This window comes from Natator depressus, chromosome 3 (genome assembly GCF_965152275.1).
Source record: "Natator depressus isolate rNatDep1 chromosome 3, rNatDep2.hap1, whole genome shotgun sequence".
NCBI lineage: Eukaryota > Metazoa > Chordata > Testudines > Cheloniidae > Natator > Natator depressus.
Genome location: NC_134236.1, coordinates 28,258,454 through 28,276,751, shown reverse-complemented (window position 1 = coordinate 28,276,751; position 18,298 = coordinate 28,258,454). Strand labels below are relative to the sequence as shown.

Below are 18,298 nucleotides of genomic sequence, written 5' to 3'. Positions count from 1 at the left end.
ATTTCCTGTTCTGCTTGACTCCGAAGAGATCTACAAAAGGAAATCCCCATCTCTGGAGGATGTATCTAGCTACATCAGGGTGAAGGGGCCACTTGTGGTGAAAGAAGAAATACCTGCAGAGGTGATCTGCCAGAGTGTTCTGGGCTCCAAGAAAGTGAGACGCTCCAAGGTGGATGGAGTGCTTCGCACAGAAGTCTCACAGGCCTCTCGACAGAGGGTGAACAAGCATGCCCCTCCCTGCCTGTTGATGTAAAACATGGCTGCTGCATTGTCCATGAGCAATTGCACTACTTTGCCCACAATCTGGGGTAGAAACACCAGCACGCTAGGTGGACTGCTCTGAGCAATTGACATTTATATGCAATGAGAGCTCATCCTAGGACCACAGGCCCAGAAACCTGAAGTGTTCAAGGTGAGCCCCCACAACCAAGAGTGAATACATCCAAGATTAGGGATACTGATGGCTGAGGAGTGACAAAGGGGATGTCCGCACTAACCGATTGGGGATGCTTCCACAGTCGAGGGAAACAAGAATTGGGGTGGGAACTGTAACCACCAAGTCCAAGTGATGGCGGCTCGGTGAGTACACCAAGGCTAGCCAAGCTTGAAGGGGTCTGAGATGCAGTCTTGCATGTTGTATCACATAAGTGCACACAGCCATGTGACCTAAAAGTCTGAGGCAGACACAGGCTGTCATGACAGTGTGGGCCTTGACCTTCGATATCACAGCCGACACTGTCGGGAAGTGAGCCTCTGGGAGAAATGCTATCCTCCAAAGTACTTGCAACTTCTCCCAGCTTGCTATCGTCCACAAACTTTATAAGTGTACTCTCTATGCCATTATCTAAATCATTGATGAAGATATTGAACAGAACTGGACTCAGGACTGATCCCTGCGGGACCCTACTTGATATGCCCTTTCAGCTTGACTGTGAAATACTGATAACTACTCTCTGGGAATGGTTTTTCAATCATTTACACACTCACCTTATATTAGCTCCATCTAGGTTGTATTTCCCTAGTTTGCTTATAAGCAGGTCATTCGAGACAGTATCAAAAGCCTTACTAAAGTCAAGATATACCACATCTACTGTTTCCTCCTTATCCACAAGGCTTGTACCCAGTCAAAGAAAGCTACTAGGTTCGTTTGACACAATTTGTTCCTGACTAATCCGTGATGACTGTTACGTGTTTGCAAACTGATTGCTTAATTATTTGCTCCATTATCTTTCCGGGTACAGAAGTTAAACTGATAGAGGTCCAGGGACCTGAGGATGGCCCTTTAATCTTTCTGTCCATGTAGTCTTGCATCCATCTGGGCTGAGAAGAGGGAAATTCACTCAAACGGAAGGTCCTGATAGGCCTGCTTAACCTCTGGAGGCAGTCCTAAGGATTGGAGCCAAGAGCATCCTCTCATGACCACCACTGATGCCACTGTTCTGGTAGCCGTGTCAGGGCACCTAGGGCAGCCTGCAGGGAGGCCCTGGCTATGGTCTTCCTTTCCTCCACCAGAGCAGAGAATTTCTGCCTGGAATCCTGGGGCAGCAAGTTCCTGAATTATGACATGGAGTCCCAGACATTACAGTCATGCCTCCCAAGCAAGGTCTGCTGATTGGAGATGCAGAGCTGTAACCCACCAGTAGAATAAATCTTTCTACCAAACAGGTCCAGCTTCTTTGACTCCTTTGGCTTGGGGAACGCATCTTACAGCCCTTGCTTGTCTCTTTCATTGGCCGCTCCAACCACAAGGGACCCAGGAAGGGGATGGGAATATAAGTATTTCTACCCCTTGCCAGGGGTATAAGTGGGGGTCAGATAGGATATGGTCTGCCATAGGGACTGACTGGACCCATAACGGCTTCATTGAAGGGGTAGGGCCACCTTTGACAGGGCTGCTGCGACCAAGATGTTGCTCACGCTGTGTATGGACTCTTTGAGCACCTCCACTTCCAGCACTAAGTTAGAAGCCACACTTTTCCAATAGTCCCTGGTGAGCTCTAAAGTTATCCTACGGCACCAAGCTGCTCAGTCCTGACACAGCTTCTTCTGGAGAGGAGGCGGTGGCCTGCACTGGCAGGGGGCCTTCCTCCTCCTCTTCTGCACCAATCACATCACACAGCACCAAGTCCTGAGTATCGGTACCCGGCTCAATACCAGAGTCCAGGTCGGATGCCGGATGGTTCTATCAGACACCCCCAAGTATGAACGTGTGGAACCCCATGGATTCCAAAAAGGCCATTAGACCTGCGCAGACCACATGCCCACCAGGCCAGGTGCCTGGGAGGGCACCCGCACCAGGATCTGACGGGACATAGATCAGGTACTGGTAACAGCCCCTCGGTTGGGTGTATGACTCCAGGTCTGACTCCAAGGACGAGTCAATTTGCGTGGGACCAGTACCCCTTGCTTCTGCCAGTCGGTGCTGAGGATCTAGGGAACAGTGCTGGAGCTCAGGGCAACATGCTCCCTTCTGCTCAATGATCTCGCTGGTGCCAGAACTTGCCCTGCCAGTACTGGGACAGCACAACCCCGCTGGCGCTACGATGTCTCCCCGGTGTCAGTAGATGGTCTTACACTGGACTCAATGGCACCTGCGAGCAGGGCGGAGTCAACGGTGCCGTGTGTGGAGCGGGGGTAGAGGAGTGGTCCAATGCAGGTCGCACTCCGCTGCACTCCCCGTGTTTATCCTTCCTTGGCCCTGGGAAGTGCCCCCTCTCAGACTGTTGTTTTGTGCTTCTTCCTCGGCATCAATGAAGGGGAAAGGTGCCGAGAAATCCATGCTGCCAGAGTAGCACTTCACACCAATGCCGAGGTATTCAGTACTGAATCTGACCGGCTTTGCTCCGAAGCCTGTTGGAGTGCAGCTTCCATCAGGACAGACCTTAGTCTAGCCTCCCTGTCCTTTTTCGTATGACACTTGAACTGGCAGCAGATCTGGCAACACTCTCACACATGAGCCTCCCCCAGACACTTCAGACAGCTGGAGTGCGGGTCGCTCACCAACATGAGCTTGCCGCAGGAGACAAAGGGTTCGAAGCTGAGAGCATACTCCTCTAAACAACTGAGGGGAGGTCGGGGGGGGGGGGGGGTCTAACAATATACACTACTGCTAAAAGAAATAAACTGAACGTAACTAAACTAGCAAAGAAAAGAAGAAACAACAGAACCACTAGATGAACGCCTTGCCAAGGCAAGAAGAGTTGTTCCAGCGACTGTCACAGACAGTAAGAAGGAACTGAGAGGGTGCGGGGCTGCCCAGGCCCCTTATATCAGTGCATGAGCACATGGCACCAGTGGGCACTAGAGCCAACCCAATGGATACCACTGAGGGAACAATGTCCAGTGACTGTGCACGCGGCACAAGCACACCTAACATGGAATGGACAGGAGCAAGCACTCGAAGAAGAAATAGCCATTATAATTCGACACCAACTGATATATGTATAATATATATAAAAATAGTTTTAAAACAGGCTCTGCACGAGGCAGGTTCATCAGTACATTCTTATATCACCTTCTACTGGAACATGCATAAAATTATGAAAACGGCTTCACCGGCAAATGAGTAATAGGTAGTAAACATCCTGGGGCAAAACCTCAACACAAATGTAGATCTTGTAAGCGCAAAAAATACAAAAATTACATAGTTTCTTTTCCCAAAATTTCAATAAATTCTTTGAAGTGCTGTTCTCTATGTAAATTAGAACTATATCTTGGAGCCTAAATGTCGTTACCAGATATGACTGCTTAATGTCAACAATATAAACAAAGACTGGATCTGGTCACGGCAGTCACAAACATGCATCTCCTAGGCTTGAGCCAAGATATTTCTCTCTCTCTCACACACACACACACACACACACAACAGGATGACAGTGGACATCCAAACTTTTGGCTCGCTATGGCCGTAGGTCATATTTGGAGTGTAGTGTCATCTTTTAGAGTATTTTATGAACCGCAATCCTCTTCACATACTAGTAAGATTTATGAAATGAATCCCAGCAAGTGTTCCGGTCACTTATCTTTATGGAAGACTTAATTGGAAATGCTCCTCATAATGCCCAGATATGGAAATAATCAGGAAAACACTTTAAAAAAAAATCAATGAAAATCTATATTCACATACCATTTAAAAAAAAGCTCTATGTTGGAGCTTGTGGTGTCTGCTGTGCAACTCATGGACTGCAGAAGAGTTCAACAGATTGTGGGAGCAGGTGGATGTATTTCATATAGACAAAGAGAAGCTGAGGTATTTAAATCATCTCACAAAAGTGACCATAAACTGTAGAATATATTTTATATCATGAGCCCTAAAGTAGTCAGTATGTTGTGCAGAAAGATATTGGGTGACAGTAAATCGTAGTGAACCACCAGTAACTGAAGATATTACATAACAGCATAGGTTGGGAATTCATTCATCAACATATGGACTTTGTAGACTAAGAAAGAACAGTGAGTCTGTGAATTGAACAACCCTAAAACAAATTAGAATGACATTTATACACAACACATATAAACAAATTCTGTGGATACAAATGTAGATAGAAAACATCAAGGATAATTCTTCTAACTCACATATTTGGACACCGAACATCCTGTCTGGTTCCAAAATCTGTTCAGTCCCACAGCCTGTTCCCTGCAAGTAGACCCTTGCATCTAATGGCTAAAATATCGAAGTACTTTTTCAAACTGGCCTAAAACATGAAATCTTCCCTTCTAGATGCACAGTATGAAATCAGATCAGTGCATCAGCTACATGCCATTAACCAAAAAAGTCCACCATCTAGGCATGCACCTGAAAGTAGGCAGAATTAGAGCAGACTCAGATATGAACTCTGGTTTTCAAAAGCAAGTACTGGATGACAGACAGCGCACTCTATCCTATAAAATGGATCATGCCTGATTTTTAAAGACGTTAACTGAACACTATACACCACATGTAGTAAGAGAGACAAAGCTCATGTCAGTATCTAATACTTAAGAAATGGTTTCCAAAATCAGGCAGGAGAAGTCAGAGTTCTTTGTGTTCATGATTCCAGATCTGCCATTTTTCAAACTGTAAGCAGATGCCTTTTCATCATTAACTGACAACTCCAGCACACTGTATGGTTGAAGTAATAAGCAGTTTATTTAGGATTTTCATGTGGAAAATCTAACTGGCCTAACACTGGAACTACTGTACTGGCACAAAGATTAGTTAACATTACTATGGTTGCCTTTATTGTACTGAATTTCATGCTTACAAAAACTAAGACAAATTGTATTAGGTAGAGCATAGCTTTTTGATTTCATCATTTGAAAAGCAAGCCCTTCTGGAGTGTCATTGTTCAGGAGAGAAGTACTACTTAACCAGGGTAAAAGACTAATGCATTAGCCGACTGCACCACGTAGTCCTCCAGAACTATAACTTGAAAGGCTACATACTCGACCTATTTGTATTTTGAAACAGTGTTTCAGTTTACCTGCATCTGTTTATTTTACTCTCTTCACGCTTTTGGGGTTTGTCAACTACATATTATTTTCAACACTTTCAACTTTTAACTCATTCCAATATCACCAGTGTTTTTCAACTGAAAGGCCCCTCACTTCAAAGCTGCAGAAGACATTAAAATTAGAGCACCAGTAAAAATAGGGCACCTTGTAAACAAGCAGATAAATGGAAAGAAATATTGGTAGCTAAGATTACAGATATCCAGAACATCTCTCAATCCCTAGAAAAGCTAAACTCATGATATTTATTATATTTAAATGTCCATGTACCTGGTCGCTTTGATCCCATTCTCCTTGTAGCTTGAGAGATGGGATTCCCCAGATGGTCAGTTTTCCTGAGAAGTGGATAGCTGCCAGAAGAGTTCCATCAGGAGAAAGATTCATCTTAAAAACTCCATCCTGCCCAACCAATGTAATAAAGAGTGTAAAAAGAAACCAAGACTCACAGTAAGAGTAGGCTAAATTCAGTTCAGCATACAGACTAACTTTTCCCTTTATTTTAGGGCCACAATTTCTTATTTGTATGGGTGTTTTAAATTACAAATATCTAGCATACTGTAAAAATGAAATATATGCTATATTTCATTTTTTAATGTAAGTAAAGGAATATAAAAAGTTTAGTAATACAGGTAGAAAGTATTCTACCTATCTATATTACTGGACACCTTTATTTGTTAATTACAGGACCAAAATGGTCCTTAAGATACAATAAATAAGATGTGGAAATAGTGTAGTCTTTTGACTACAGTGAGCATGCAAGAGGGAGAAAGAGACAGTTCTTTGATTGGTGTTTGGTGATTAGAGCTAGGATAGGGTGGATAAAAAAAATCTCTTTTTTTCAATCAAAATAACCTTATTTTAATGAGATTTTTTAATGTAAATACATTTTTCTTTTTAAAAACCTTTCAAAATTAAATTTGAAATTATGACAGCCTATGTTAAAGCCTAAAAACCTAATAAAATCTATTAAAATGATTTAAATTACATAAAAATAATAACATTCAAGCAGTATATGTTTGCTGCTGAAGTTAGAGCAAAGTTAAACCTCTGAAATAGTGGAAAAATCACTGGCTAAGCACCCTGAACTAGAGAGTCTGTTGAAGTGCTAAACCAGCTTTTGACAGAAATAGCTTTTTCTGCAGGTAAAGAGAGAATATTCTCTTCATTTCAGTTTATTCAACTAGTTCAGTTCAAGGACAAGTTAATTCAAAACTGAGAACCAATTAGGAGTTGAAAAAGAGAATAGCTTGTTTTTCTCTTCCAAGTTATGAATAAAAATGAAGTGTGAAGGGCCTTGAAAGACATGATTACCAGAAATTATCAGTTAAATTCAGTAACTACAACAGAGAACACTCCATTTGTTTAATAAATCAGTTAATTTTAAACATAAAACACATTTTGATAAACTTTTTTTTCTTACAAAAAGAAAAAGGAGTACTTGTGGCACCTTAGAGACTAACAAATTTATTTGTGCATAAGCTTTTGTGAGCTACAGCTCACTTCATCGGATTCATTCAGTGGAAAATTCAGTGGGGAGATTTATATATATATAGAACATGAAACAATGGGTATTACCATACACACTGTAACCAGAGTGATCACTTAAGGTGAGCTCTTTCCAACATCATCAAGGATCTACAACCTATCCTGAAGGACAACCCATCACTCTCACAGATCTTGAGAGACAGGCCAGTCCTTGCTTACAGACAGCCCTCCAACCTGAAGCAAATACTCACCAGCAACCACACACCACACAACAGAACCACTAACCCAGGAACCTATCCTTGCAACAAAACCCGTTGCCAACTGTGTTCACATATCTATTCAGGGGACACCATCATAGGGCCTAATAACATCAGCCACACTATCAGAGGCTTGTTCACCTGCACATCTACCAATGTGATATAGGCCATCATGTGCTAGCAATGCCCCTCTGCCATGGACATTGATCAAACTGGACAGTCTCTACGTAAAAGAATAAATGGACCCAAATCAGACATCAAGAATTATAACATTCAAAAACCAGTCGGAGAACACTTCAATCTCTCTGGTCACTCGATTACAGACCTAAAAGTGGCAATACTTCAACAAAAAAACTTCAAAAACAGACTCCAACAAGAGACTGCTGAATTGGAATTAATTTGCAAACTGGATACAATTAACTTAGGCTTGAATAAAGACTGGGAGTGGATGGGTCATTACACAAAGTAAAACTATTTCCCCATGTTTATCCCCACCCCCCACTGTTCCTCAGACGTTCTTGTCAACTGCTGGAAATGGCCCACCTTGATTATCACTACAAAAGGGTTTCCCACCCCCCCCCCCGCTCTCCTGCTGGTAATAGCTCACCTTAAGTGATCACTCTTGTTACAGTGTGTATGGTAACACCCATTGTTTCATGTTCTCTATATATATAAATCTCCCCACTGTATTTTCCACTGAATGCATCCGATGAAGCGAGCTGTAGCTCACGAAACCTTATGCTCAAATATATTTGTTAGTCTCTAAGGTGCCATAAGTACTCCTTTTCTTTTTGTGAATACAGACTAACACGGCTGCTACTCTGAAACTTTTTTCTTCTTACGTATCCTGCATACTTACATGTTTTTATTTAACTAAAAAAATTAAGATGCTGTTTTGGGGCATTTTTACTTCATTTCTACCCAAATGCAGCTTGACGAGTCATGACTAAAAAGTTTATGTTAATGATCCAGTAAATAAGTAATGTGTCATTCACCATTTTCTTACATAAAATTGTAACAATTGAGACTAAATATATGTTAAGCCATATAATTGCTTAAATAAGTGTGTATAGATTAAATGGCAGAAAACTTCATTAAAATTGCCCTTCCAGAATGTCAAGGGCAGCAAAACGCAAACTTTTCAAAACTAGGAAATACAGAATTAAGGTAACACAACCCCTGATGCTGGCAATGGTCTCTGGGAATTATCTGCGGGCACTCCAGCTGCATTCACTGTATTAAAATGCAGGTGTATTGAATAACGGAAGAATAAACTGGAAGAGCTTCAAAGAGATGTGATTGGGATATGAGGAGATCTGGGGATCAATTTGAGGAGCATCTTGGAGATCTGGGTCTGAGGCCCCAAAGGAAAGAAGTGCATGTGTACCACGAAGTTCCAGTCTGCATCATTTCAATACAGAATTGTTTAGACAGTGTCAGTAGCAGGGAAGGTTTGAAACAAACATAAGGAAGTACTTCTTCACACAACACACAGTCAACTTGTGAAACTCATTGCTAGGCATTCTGTGAAGGACAAAACTGAAACTGGGTTCTCAAAAGATAAAGTCATGGAGGTCCATCAATGACTATTAGCCAAGATGGTCAGGTACACAACTCTATGCTCTGGGTGTCCCTAAGCCTCTGATTGCCAGAAGCTGACAGTGGATGTCAGGGGATGGATCACTCGATAAAATGCCCTGTTCTATTCTCTTCATCTGTAGAATCTAGCACCGACCACTGTGGGCTACATGGACCATTGGTGTGACCGAGTAAGGCCATTCTTAAAATCATGCTCATGGCAGAAACTGTCTTACATATCCTCAAACTATGGACAATGACTGGGGCTACGTACAATCAAAATTTTAAGTCTAGTTTCTAAAGATGGTCAAGAAGCTATAATTTTGAAATTTCAAATGCAAAACAAAAAGTTTCCTTTCATTTCAGACTAGCTTCCATCTTAACCCAAACTATTTAAAATTTACATTTTGTTCATTTAGACAAAGAAAATTGGCTTATCAGTTTTACTTTCAGTTCTTATACATTATGTGTTTGGCTTGCAAATATTGAATAGCAAGCTTTAAACCTAAAATGATAGCAAGCTTTTGTTAAAAGTTATAACAAACACCACCCACCTAAAATTTTGTACCTAAACTTCCTGATGGTGTCTGGTTAAATAGTAGATTTCCACTCTGACGAAACAACTGGCATGAGAGCAGTAATATTACTGCCTCGTGCTTTCTATTTCCCTTTGCTGAAAGTTGCAACATTAAGAATTGCACTCTCCTTTTTAGTTTATAAATCAAGATTTGTTCACAGAAGAGAAAGATGGTTATGAAACTGCATAGAACTGTAAAATAAAAAACCCTACCTGCTAGGCTGAGAGCCTCTCTTGAATGTCATCATGAGCAAACATTAAGAGAGGTCTCTCTGAAAGTCAATACATAACTCAACAATCAGTGCAACTGCTGCTCCTTTGGATGCCCATCATATACATCACACACCTCCAAATCTAGCCTCTCAAAAGATTAATGTGTCCTTAGGCAAAGCAGGTTCTGCAACCCCAGCAAACAGTTCACTACCCTTAGGGCAACTGCAGAATAAAATATAGAAAGCTCCAGTAGGCTGGCTTACCACATTTAAGATTGGTCATCTAAGTTGAGAACAGCTGGCTCCACAGGCAAGTCCTCGCTGAGCCTTGGCAACAGTATTAAATAGCTTTTTCAATCTCCCATCAATCACAATAAAATTATACCTCAGGTATTTAAGATGTAATACAATTTCAGGGATTGTAACTTTTGAAGATGAGTGAACAACACTAGTAATCTTTACTCTTAAAATGTAGTGCTGGCAAGAGCAGTAACATTAAAAAGTTTAGTTCATTTCAATACTAGCCTTTCAGTAAAAACTTACTTGAGCTTCTTTTACATACATATATAATCTACTTCTGTTTCATATTTTCCATTCCTTAATTTGAACACTGAAATACCAGCCCAGAAAATGCTGCTATTGAGGGGTCAGTATTAACTTGACAACACCCAGACAAGGGAACAATACTAGGTAGCAGCCAAGCATTTCTTTCCTCAGGGCAGACAAACACCTTTCCATCCTTTCAGTCAATCTGATTGTGACAATGACTGACCAGCTAAGCTTCAGATGTTGGCCAGAGAAAACTCCATGAAGAAGCATTTAAAAGATGGGGGCGGGGGGAGCTTAAGATGAATGTAAATACAAGACCATCTTACACTGATATCAATGAAGTTACCTAGGGAAGAAATTAACAAGGGGGACTAGAATGTCACAATGCCTAACTTTTCGGTGCCCTACCATGTAGTGGAAGTCATAATCCTGAGTTAGGTGTCCAGGCATGGGGACAGTTAGGCACTTAAGAATGGTATTTGCAAAAGCCACCATGCTAGGCAGGGAGCCACTTAAGCAAGCCAATAAGAGATGCCAAGGAGGGGAGTGCCTAAATCCTGCCCCTCAAAGGGACTTAGGCACTTAAGTCCAGGCCAAAAGAAAGCACCTTTCTATACTCGGGATTCACAACCATAAACCCTCTACTGGAGTTAGGTGCCTAAGCCAGGTTAGTGTTTTTTCACTAAAAGACAGGATGTGGAGGGTTCAAATCCTTCCTCTGCCTGATGTGGAGAAGGGACTTGAGTCTCCAACCACCCTAGTGAGCATCACTGGGCTATTGAGTCACTCTTAAATATTCATTAGGCCAGAAAGAGTATGTATTTATAGACAGAGAGGCCTGCCCCTAAATATCGTATGGCCCAGTTGTAGAGGTTACAAGAACTTTGAAGGACAGGATTAGAATTTGAAATGATCTTGATAAATTAGAGAATTTGTTTGAAATCAACAAGACGAAATATAATAAAAACAAGTGAAAACTACTACACTTAGGAAGAAAACAGTCTAATGTATAAATACAAAATGCAGAATAACTGATTAGGCAGTAGTACTGCTGAAAAGGATCTCCCACTTATAGGGGATCATAAATTGAATATGAGTCAATGTGACAAACACTGTTGCAAAAAAGGCAAAATGTTATTATGGAATATGTTAACAGGGGTGCTGTATGTAAGACAGATGAAGTAATTGTTTCACTCTACTGGGCACTGGTGAGGCCTCAGGTGAAGTACTGTGCCCGGTTTGGCACCCCATTTAAGAAAAATGTGGACAAATTGAAAAGAGTCCAGAGAAAAGGAACAAAAAAGGTATGCAATTTGAAAAACATGACCTGTGAGGGAAAAAGGGCATGTTTAGTCTAGAGAAAAGAAGTATTCCAATATTTTAAGGGTTGTTATAAAGAGAACAGAAATTGATTGCTCTCCATGTCCACTGAGGGTAGGACAAGAAGTAATTGGCTTAATCTGCAGCAAGGGAGATTTAGGTTTGATATCAGGACACACTTTCTAACTACAAAGGACAGTTAAATACTGGAAAAGACAGTTACCTTTTTTCATAACTGATGTTCTTAGAGATGTGTTTCTCATGTGCATTCCATTGTAGGTGTGTGCGCTTGCCACATGCACCGGTGCCAGAAGTTTTTCCCTCAGTAGTATCCATAGGGAACCGGCTCTGGCGCCCTCAGTGGCATGTGTATGCCGCGGTATAAGGGGAGCTGCTGGCTCCCCGCACCCTCAGTTCCTTCTTGCCGGAAACTCCGACACTGGGGAAGAAGGGCAGGTCATGGAATGGACATGAGCAACACATCTCCATTGTAGGTGACTCCCAGGCAGTACAGCTCAATATATAGGTCGTGGACTGTAGGTTCCTTGCGTTACAGCCAAAAATACTCTAGTACAAATCTATAAATCTATTATAATAAAACAAACAAATAAAACCCATAAGAAAAGATATATAAGCAAGCAAGGAGGCTAGCCCTATGCGCTACAATCACATCCCCTCTTAGTTGTCTCTTTTCCAAGCTGAGAAATCACAGTCTTATTAATCACTCCTCATAAGGCAGCTGTTCTATATCCCTAATCATTTTTGTTGCCCTTTTCTGAACCTTTCCCAAGTCCAATATATCTTTTTTGAGATGGGGCAACCACATCTGCATGTAGTATTCAAGATGTGGGCATACCCTGGATTTATATAGAGGCAATATGATATTTTCAGTCTTATTCTCTATCCCTTTCTTAATGATTCCCAAAATTCTGTTAACTTTTTTGACTGCCACTGCACATTGAGTGGATATTTCCAGAGAACTATCCACAACGACTCCAAGATATCTTTCCTGAGTGGTAACAGGAAATTCCTAATTTAGACCCCATCATTTTATATGTATAGCTGGGATTATGTTTTCCAATGTGCATTACTTTGCATTTATCAACACTGAATTTCATCTGCCAGTTTGTTGCCCAGTCCCCCAGTTTTGCGAGATCCTTTTATAGCTCTTTGCAGTCTGCTTGGGACTTACACATTGCACATATTAGCAAAGACTTTCTGCACCTGCCATCTTGGGTAACAAGTTAGACTTAAGATAAAGTAATAAATCACTGGATCTGTTTCAGTCATAAAATATACTGAAAATTATGAGTTCTCTATGAGCAGGACTGATGACGCCAGGTAATTTATGAAACAAGAGTAAATAAAGTGAAGTAAAACTAAATCAGCAACAGAGCAACAGTCTGCCAACAAAACAAAGTCCCTGAAAAAGCAATTTGATAACTCTTGCCAGTTACCTGATTTAAAGCTAAATACTACTAGTACTGCAGAGGTTCTCAAACTGTGGTCCATGGACCACCAGTGGTCCGCGAGCTCCATTCAGGTGGTCCTCAGATAGTTCCCTCTAAGGTGCGTGCCTTGGTGGTCACACATGAGAGAATGAAGAGCCACCAACCTAATTAGTGGAGCTGCACAGGTGTGGCTCCACTAATTCGGTGCCTGGAGAAGACGCACATGTAAGGCGAGGTGGTGGCTTGGGAGGGCAGGAATAGGGGGTACGTGGGAGGGGGCAGTGGGGTGAGAAGAGGGGGTGGGGGGAATTTGGGATGTTCAGGGCTGCAGCGGCCAGAGAAAGAAGCGACTTTCCCCAGCTGCAGGGCTGCGGCTGCCAGGGAGAGACGGCCCTCCTTCCCAGCCTCAGCTCTGTGGCTGCTGCGGCGAGGGAGAAACCCCTCTCCTTCCCAGCCCCAGCTCAGGGGCTGCTGCGGTGGATGAGAGGGGAGAGACCCCTCGCCCCCGCAGCTCCAACCCCAGCTTGGGGGCTGCTGCGACAGGGGAGAGAGGACACATCCATCGTATTAGAAAGGTAAGACTACTGATATTAAAATATATGAGTTGTGTGCTTTTATTTGTACAACAAAAAAAGTCAATTATTATTACTTTTTTTTTATATAATGCTTTTAGCCAAAGCTCTTTACAATAGTTAGCTAATGGTACAAACAACATTTGGAAAGATCAGTAAATGGCCCGCCGAGACCCTCAGCAATTTTCAAGTGGTCCATGGAAAAAAAACAGTTTGAGAACCACTGTATTATTGCATTAGAGTGTGTTTTCAGCAAAGAATTCTAAACAGGTTAATTTTTAATCTATCTAAATTAAGTTACTTCAAGTCAGTTAGATTCCTCTTCCATGTAAACCCAAATCTAAATGAATAACAGTGCTACTAGTGTTAAGGAGGAACGTATTACCTGTTCTGTTCCTTGTCTGCTGTAAAATCTGAAATTCATAATCCTTAATAATCCGCTTCTCTTTGCCTGTTAAAACAGGAGTGTATCACACACTTTAAGATTAAAGACAGTCTTTGATTTATGCAGTAAAAATTATATCAAATCTGGGGAGTAATAAAACAATCAAGAAAGAATACATTATTCTGCAACATTCTCTCAGCTTTATGAAAATTTTAAAATATTCATAAGAATTATTTTAATATTTATGTATTAAAATGTCACTTCATGTGAATGTTGCAACAGGTGAAATTTGCTTATGAATTACTTGAACTATGTATGCATGTTTCCATGAAAAAGCACCACCAGCTTGCAACTAAATTATGCCATGCTAGAACATTTAATACATATTGCTAAGTATACACATTAGAACTTTTCACATGCTAAAATATACATTGGTTTACCGTATTAAGCTAAATTGCTACAAGCTAAATAGAAACGAATTTCAGCGTACCCATGTAGGATACACCAGTTTAACTACAATGAGTTTTATTATGCCAGTGTAAGTTTTGAGTATGCTACAGCCCTAAGAAAAGGGTTAGGGTTAGGCTTATTTCAAACTGAGCTAAGACTAAAATATTTTCAAAATATACAGGTGAAAAATAACCTAATCCATGACTGGGCTCCTAACTGCTCTGCAATACTAGTAATAATAGTTTTAAGACAAGTGAAAGCTTTGATGAGACCTTTTTTTTATAAAACCATGTTGACATTAATTATATTCCTGCCTTTTAATTCTTTATCAACTGAATCCTGTGTCAGCTTTTCCATTATTTTGCCTGGGATTGATTTAATGCTGACCAGCCTACAGTTGCCCAAGTCATCCTGACTGAATACTGGCATAACAGTATCTCTAATATGGAAACATGCTATGGTGTTGGAAAAGAAAGCAACCTACATAAAGTTTCTCTTTATGTAATCAGAGTAACTATAATATTCTTCCAACAGAAAAATGAGGACTCCAAAGCTACTTACTGTCCCAGTATCATCTTCATAACTAGTGACCTGTTTATAATGGGGGGATCCAGAAAGAACTCTCCAAGCAGATATTCCACAACTAGTTGCTTTAGATACTCCATCTTCATCTGTTTCACAGCCACCCACAAGCAAAAGCCTATAAACACAAAAACTTTTATTACTGAATGCAGGTTTCTGTTTTGTTTTGCCTACTGCAGGAGTCCAAATATATATTTTGTAATTCCATTTAACAGGAGTATAATAGCTTAACCCAAAATGAATAAAACCATGCATTAAAATAGCGTCTAAAAGCCCCAACTAAGGATAAGCCTACACTACACAATTAGCCTGGGATCTTTTACCCAGGTTTTAGCCTTAACCTCCCCGTACCGTGCACACAAAAAAAACAAAGTTTGACTTCGGTTTGGAGGCACTTTAAACCTGGGCCAGCTTACTTGGCTGGCAGTAAGGGTGAGAACCTGGGTTCCACTTTACCCTGGCTGGAACCCGCCCATTTTGCAGTAATGACACAAGCTAAATCACATGACTGAAGTGAGGACCCAAGTGAAATCACTCAAGCGCCGGTAGTCCTCCTATGCCCTTTCCAAAGGATAGACAAGTTCTCCCTCAATTGACAGGGAAAAAAAATCTAAAGCATCTCATCACAAAAAACCATAGGAGTGCAGGCCTGAGACCTCATCAACCCACTGCCCTCAGCCTCCCCGCCCCCAACCATATTAAACCAGCCTTGGGTGAAACTCAGGGAGTTCATCACTAAAATTGAAAAAAGGAATGTTCTGCTGCTGATAAAGCACCCCCACCCCAGGAATGTCCTTAACGAGAGTTATGAACCAAGGTTGTAAAGACGCTGGGAAATTAGGGAGGATACAGAGAGAGATTCAACAAATGGTAAAATAAGCTCTGACCAGTGTTTTATGCTGACCATCTGCACAAATAGAGAAGGTCACAATTAAGTTACAATTTGGGCATGAAAGACAAAATGTAAAGAACTAGGGAAGGAAGGAGGACACATAGGTGCCAGTGCATAATCGGTTAAAATTTTTGTTACTTCGGAGTAAATTTGAAGGAGTTTTACCTATATAATGTAAATGAAAAACAATGCTCTTTGGGAACCATTTCCGGACTGCAGTTCAACACCAAGCTGATGGAACTCTGACCCCTCTGCACAACCATAATGTGCAGAGGCATCTCGGGAACCTCCATATGAATGAATCCTGACTGGCCATTGAGTGAAATCTGTCTGTCTATTGGAAATGGTGAGCATAAGAGGTTTGCTTGGTATATGTATTCTGTGTGTTGCTAATAACTAGATGTTTAGAGCCGGTACTTAAATTGACCAGGTTTCTTCCTGAGCCCAATGGGTAAGGATAGGTGCCTTAAACCCTGAGCCCTCGGAAGGGAAAGGGTGGGGGTGCCTAGATTGATTGGTCACACCTTGAGCTCTTGGTAGGGTATAGGCAGGGTGCCCTAAACTGAGCAGGTAACACCAGGCACACAGGCAAGTGCAGAAACTATGAGAACGTAATAACAGGTAAGGCTATACAGCTGGGACACTCATACCCAAGCTGAGTAAACCCAGGTGCCAATCACTGAGGTTAACTGTGCAGTGTAGACATAGCCTAAGACTGGAATCCCACTGTGTTTGGTGCTGTACCTAGAAGCAGGAAGAAATGGTCATTTCCCCCAAAGAGTTTGCAATCTAAATAGACAAAACAGACAGATTCTGAAAAAGGAAGTATTATTATCCGCATTTTACAGATAGGAAATGGAAAGACAGATTTTGTCTTAAGCATGTACTTAACTTTAAGTTATGATTACTCCCATTTAAATCAAGCAAGTCTTTTCAGGAACAGGGTCTAGTTGATTTCTTCCATGCCTCAGAAAATATGCTTCAGCGTTGGGCACTGCCCCCAGATGTCCCAACTCTCAGCCAACTTATACCCTCAAAACTATCTTTTCGTCTCTGTGCTAAGTCAACTTCATCCTTGATATATCTCAGATGATGTTAATCAAGCTCACCAAAGATGAATTGGGCCCAATGTATGAGTTACTTATATATTCTGATATATTTTTCCCATCTCTGAGTTCCAAAATAAGATATGCTAATATATAGGTAAATTATATTTTCCCCAAGAAAATTAAAAAAAAACTAACAAACACACATTCAAAGACTTGAGATTCTTTAACAAGAACAAAGATATACTCAAAATATGTTGCTGGAGCAAACGTCAGCAAAAAGAGTTTACATCATCATACTATTTTAACATTTTAGTTGCATATTTATAAATAAAAATAAAAAGCACAAAACAGAAGGACAAAACAGCTTATTCTATCAACAACTACCTATACTAAGTGTAGATAAAATTTCATCTTAGTATATAGCAGTATAACCTACACATCACTGCATGTATATCTGTTAGTAATATTGTTAACTACACACAGTAGAAAACATGAAGATATGGAAAAAACACCATTTTATAACACTATAAAACATACAACTAGTGCTGATTACTATTAAAAGGAAAAAACAAACACTTTTTCCTTTAAGCCCCTATGATTACTGTTAAACAAGCAGTTTCAGTATTTTAGAAACTAGTGATTACTTTGAAAAGAATTTTGAGAACATAGCCCTATGCTAGTATTTTGTATTGTGCATATGACATTTAAAAAATAAGCAGTCAAAGTAAAAATATTTGTACACAAGGAACAAACAATCTGGGAAAGAAATGAGTAAAGAAATTAACAAGCTGGGTAACAATTGTATAGCCTCAATGTTCAAGATGTGTGACTGTTGAAAGTTTCTGCCACCTAGTGGTGGAGATGTAAATAAAGCTTGTTCATGGTTAAAATGCATTCCCAGATAGCTGATTTACTAACATAGCAAAACTAAAACTCAGGATTTCATCTAGCAATATGGAACCACCCTAGGTAACGCTCAACGTTGCTTGGATAGTTCAAAATAATATTTAAAAGTGAAATGTTCTGCTTAAATTGAATGTGGTCCAAGGGATGTTCTTATTAATTTTAAAAACTTTAAAACATTATCTAATTTAATTTGGGCTAATCAGCATAAACTGAGTAACATTTGATTACAGAAGAGAAAGAGCATCTCTTCACTTTTATTACTACTGTATCTAGTAGCCTAACTGAAACCTCTCCGCACCATGTTAATCCTCTACAGCACTGGAATGGAACGTGACCAAGTGGCTGCTCGGGACATTAAACAACTTTTTTTTTTAAATATATATCCATACCTAATTATAGACCCAATCATTTCATGGATAAACCATACTTCTGTTTCACATGCTAATACAGCAAGAATCTAAGTACAATGGATGCCCTTCCTCTCCCTTCCTATTGTGAGGAGCCTGGAATAAATACAATTATAGACATATTTTATATGGCAAA

General features: G+C 40.6%; 1 protein-coding gene across 1 annotated transcript in view; it reads right to left on the bottom strand.

Moving 5' to 3' along the window:
• Positions 1-18,298, bottom strand: part of NBAS (NBAS subunit of NRZ tethering complex) — a 347,509-nt gene that overhangs the window by 285,109 nt on the left and 44,102 nt on the right. Inside the window, exons 10-12 of the mRNA XM_074947616.1 lie at positions 14,888-15,026; positions 13,877-13,942; positions 5,761-5,889 (exon numbers count right to left, since the gene is read on the bottom strand). Coding sequence (XP_074803717.1) covers positions 5,761-5,889; positions 13,877-13,942; positions 14,888-15,026 — 334 coding nt within the window. The remainder of the gene's footprint in view (positions 1-5,760; positions 5,890-13,876; positions 13,943-14,887; positions 15,027-18,298) is intronic.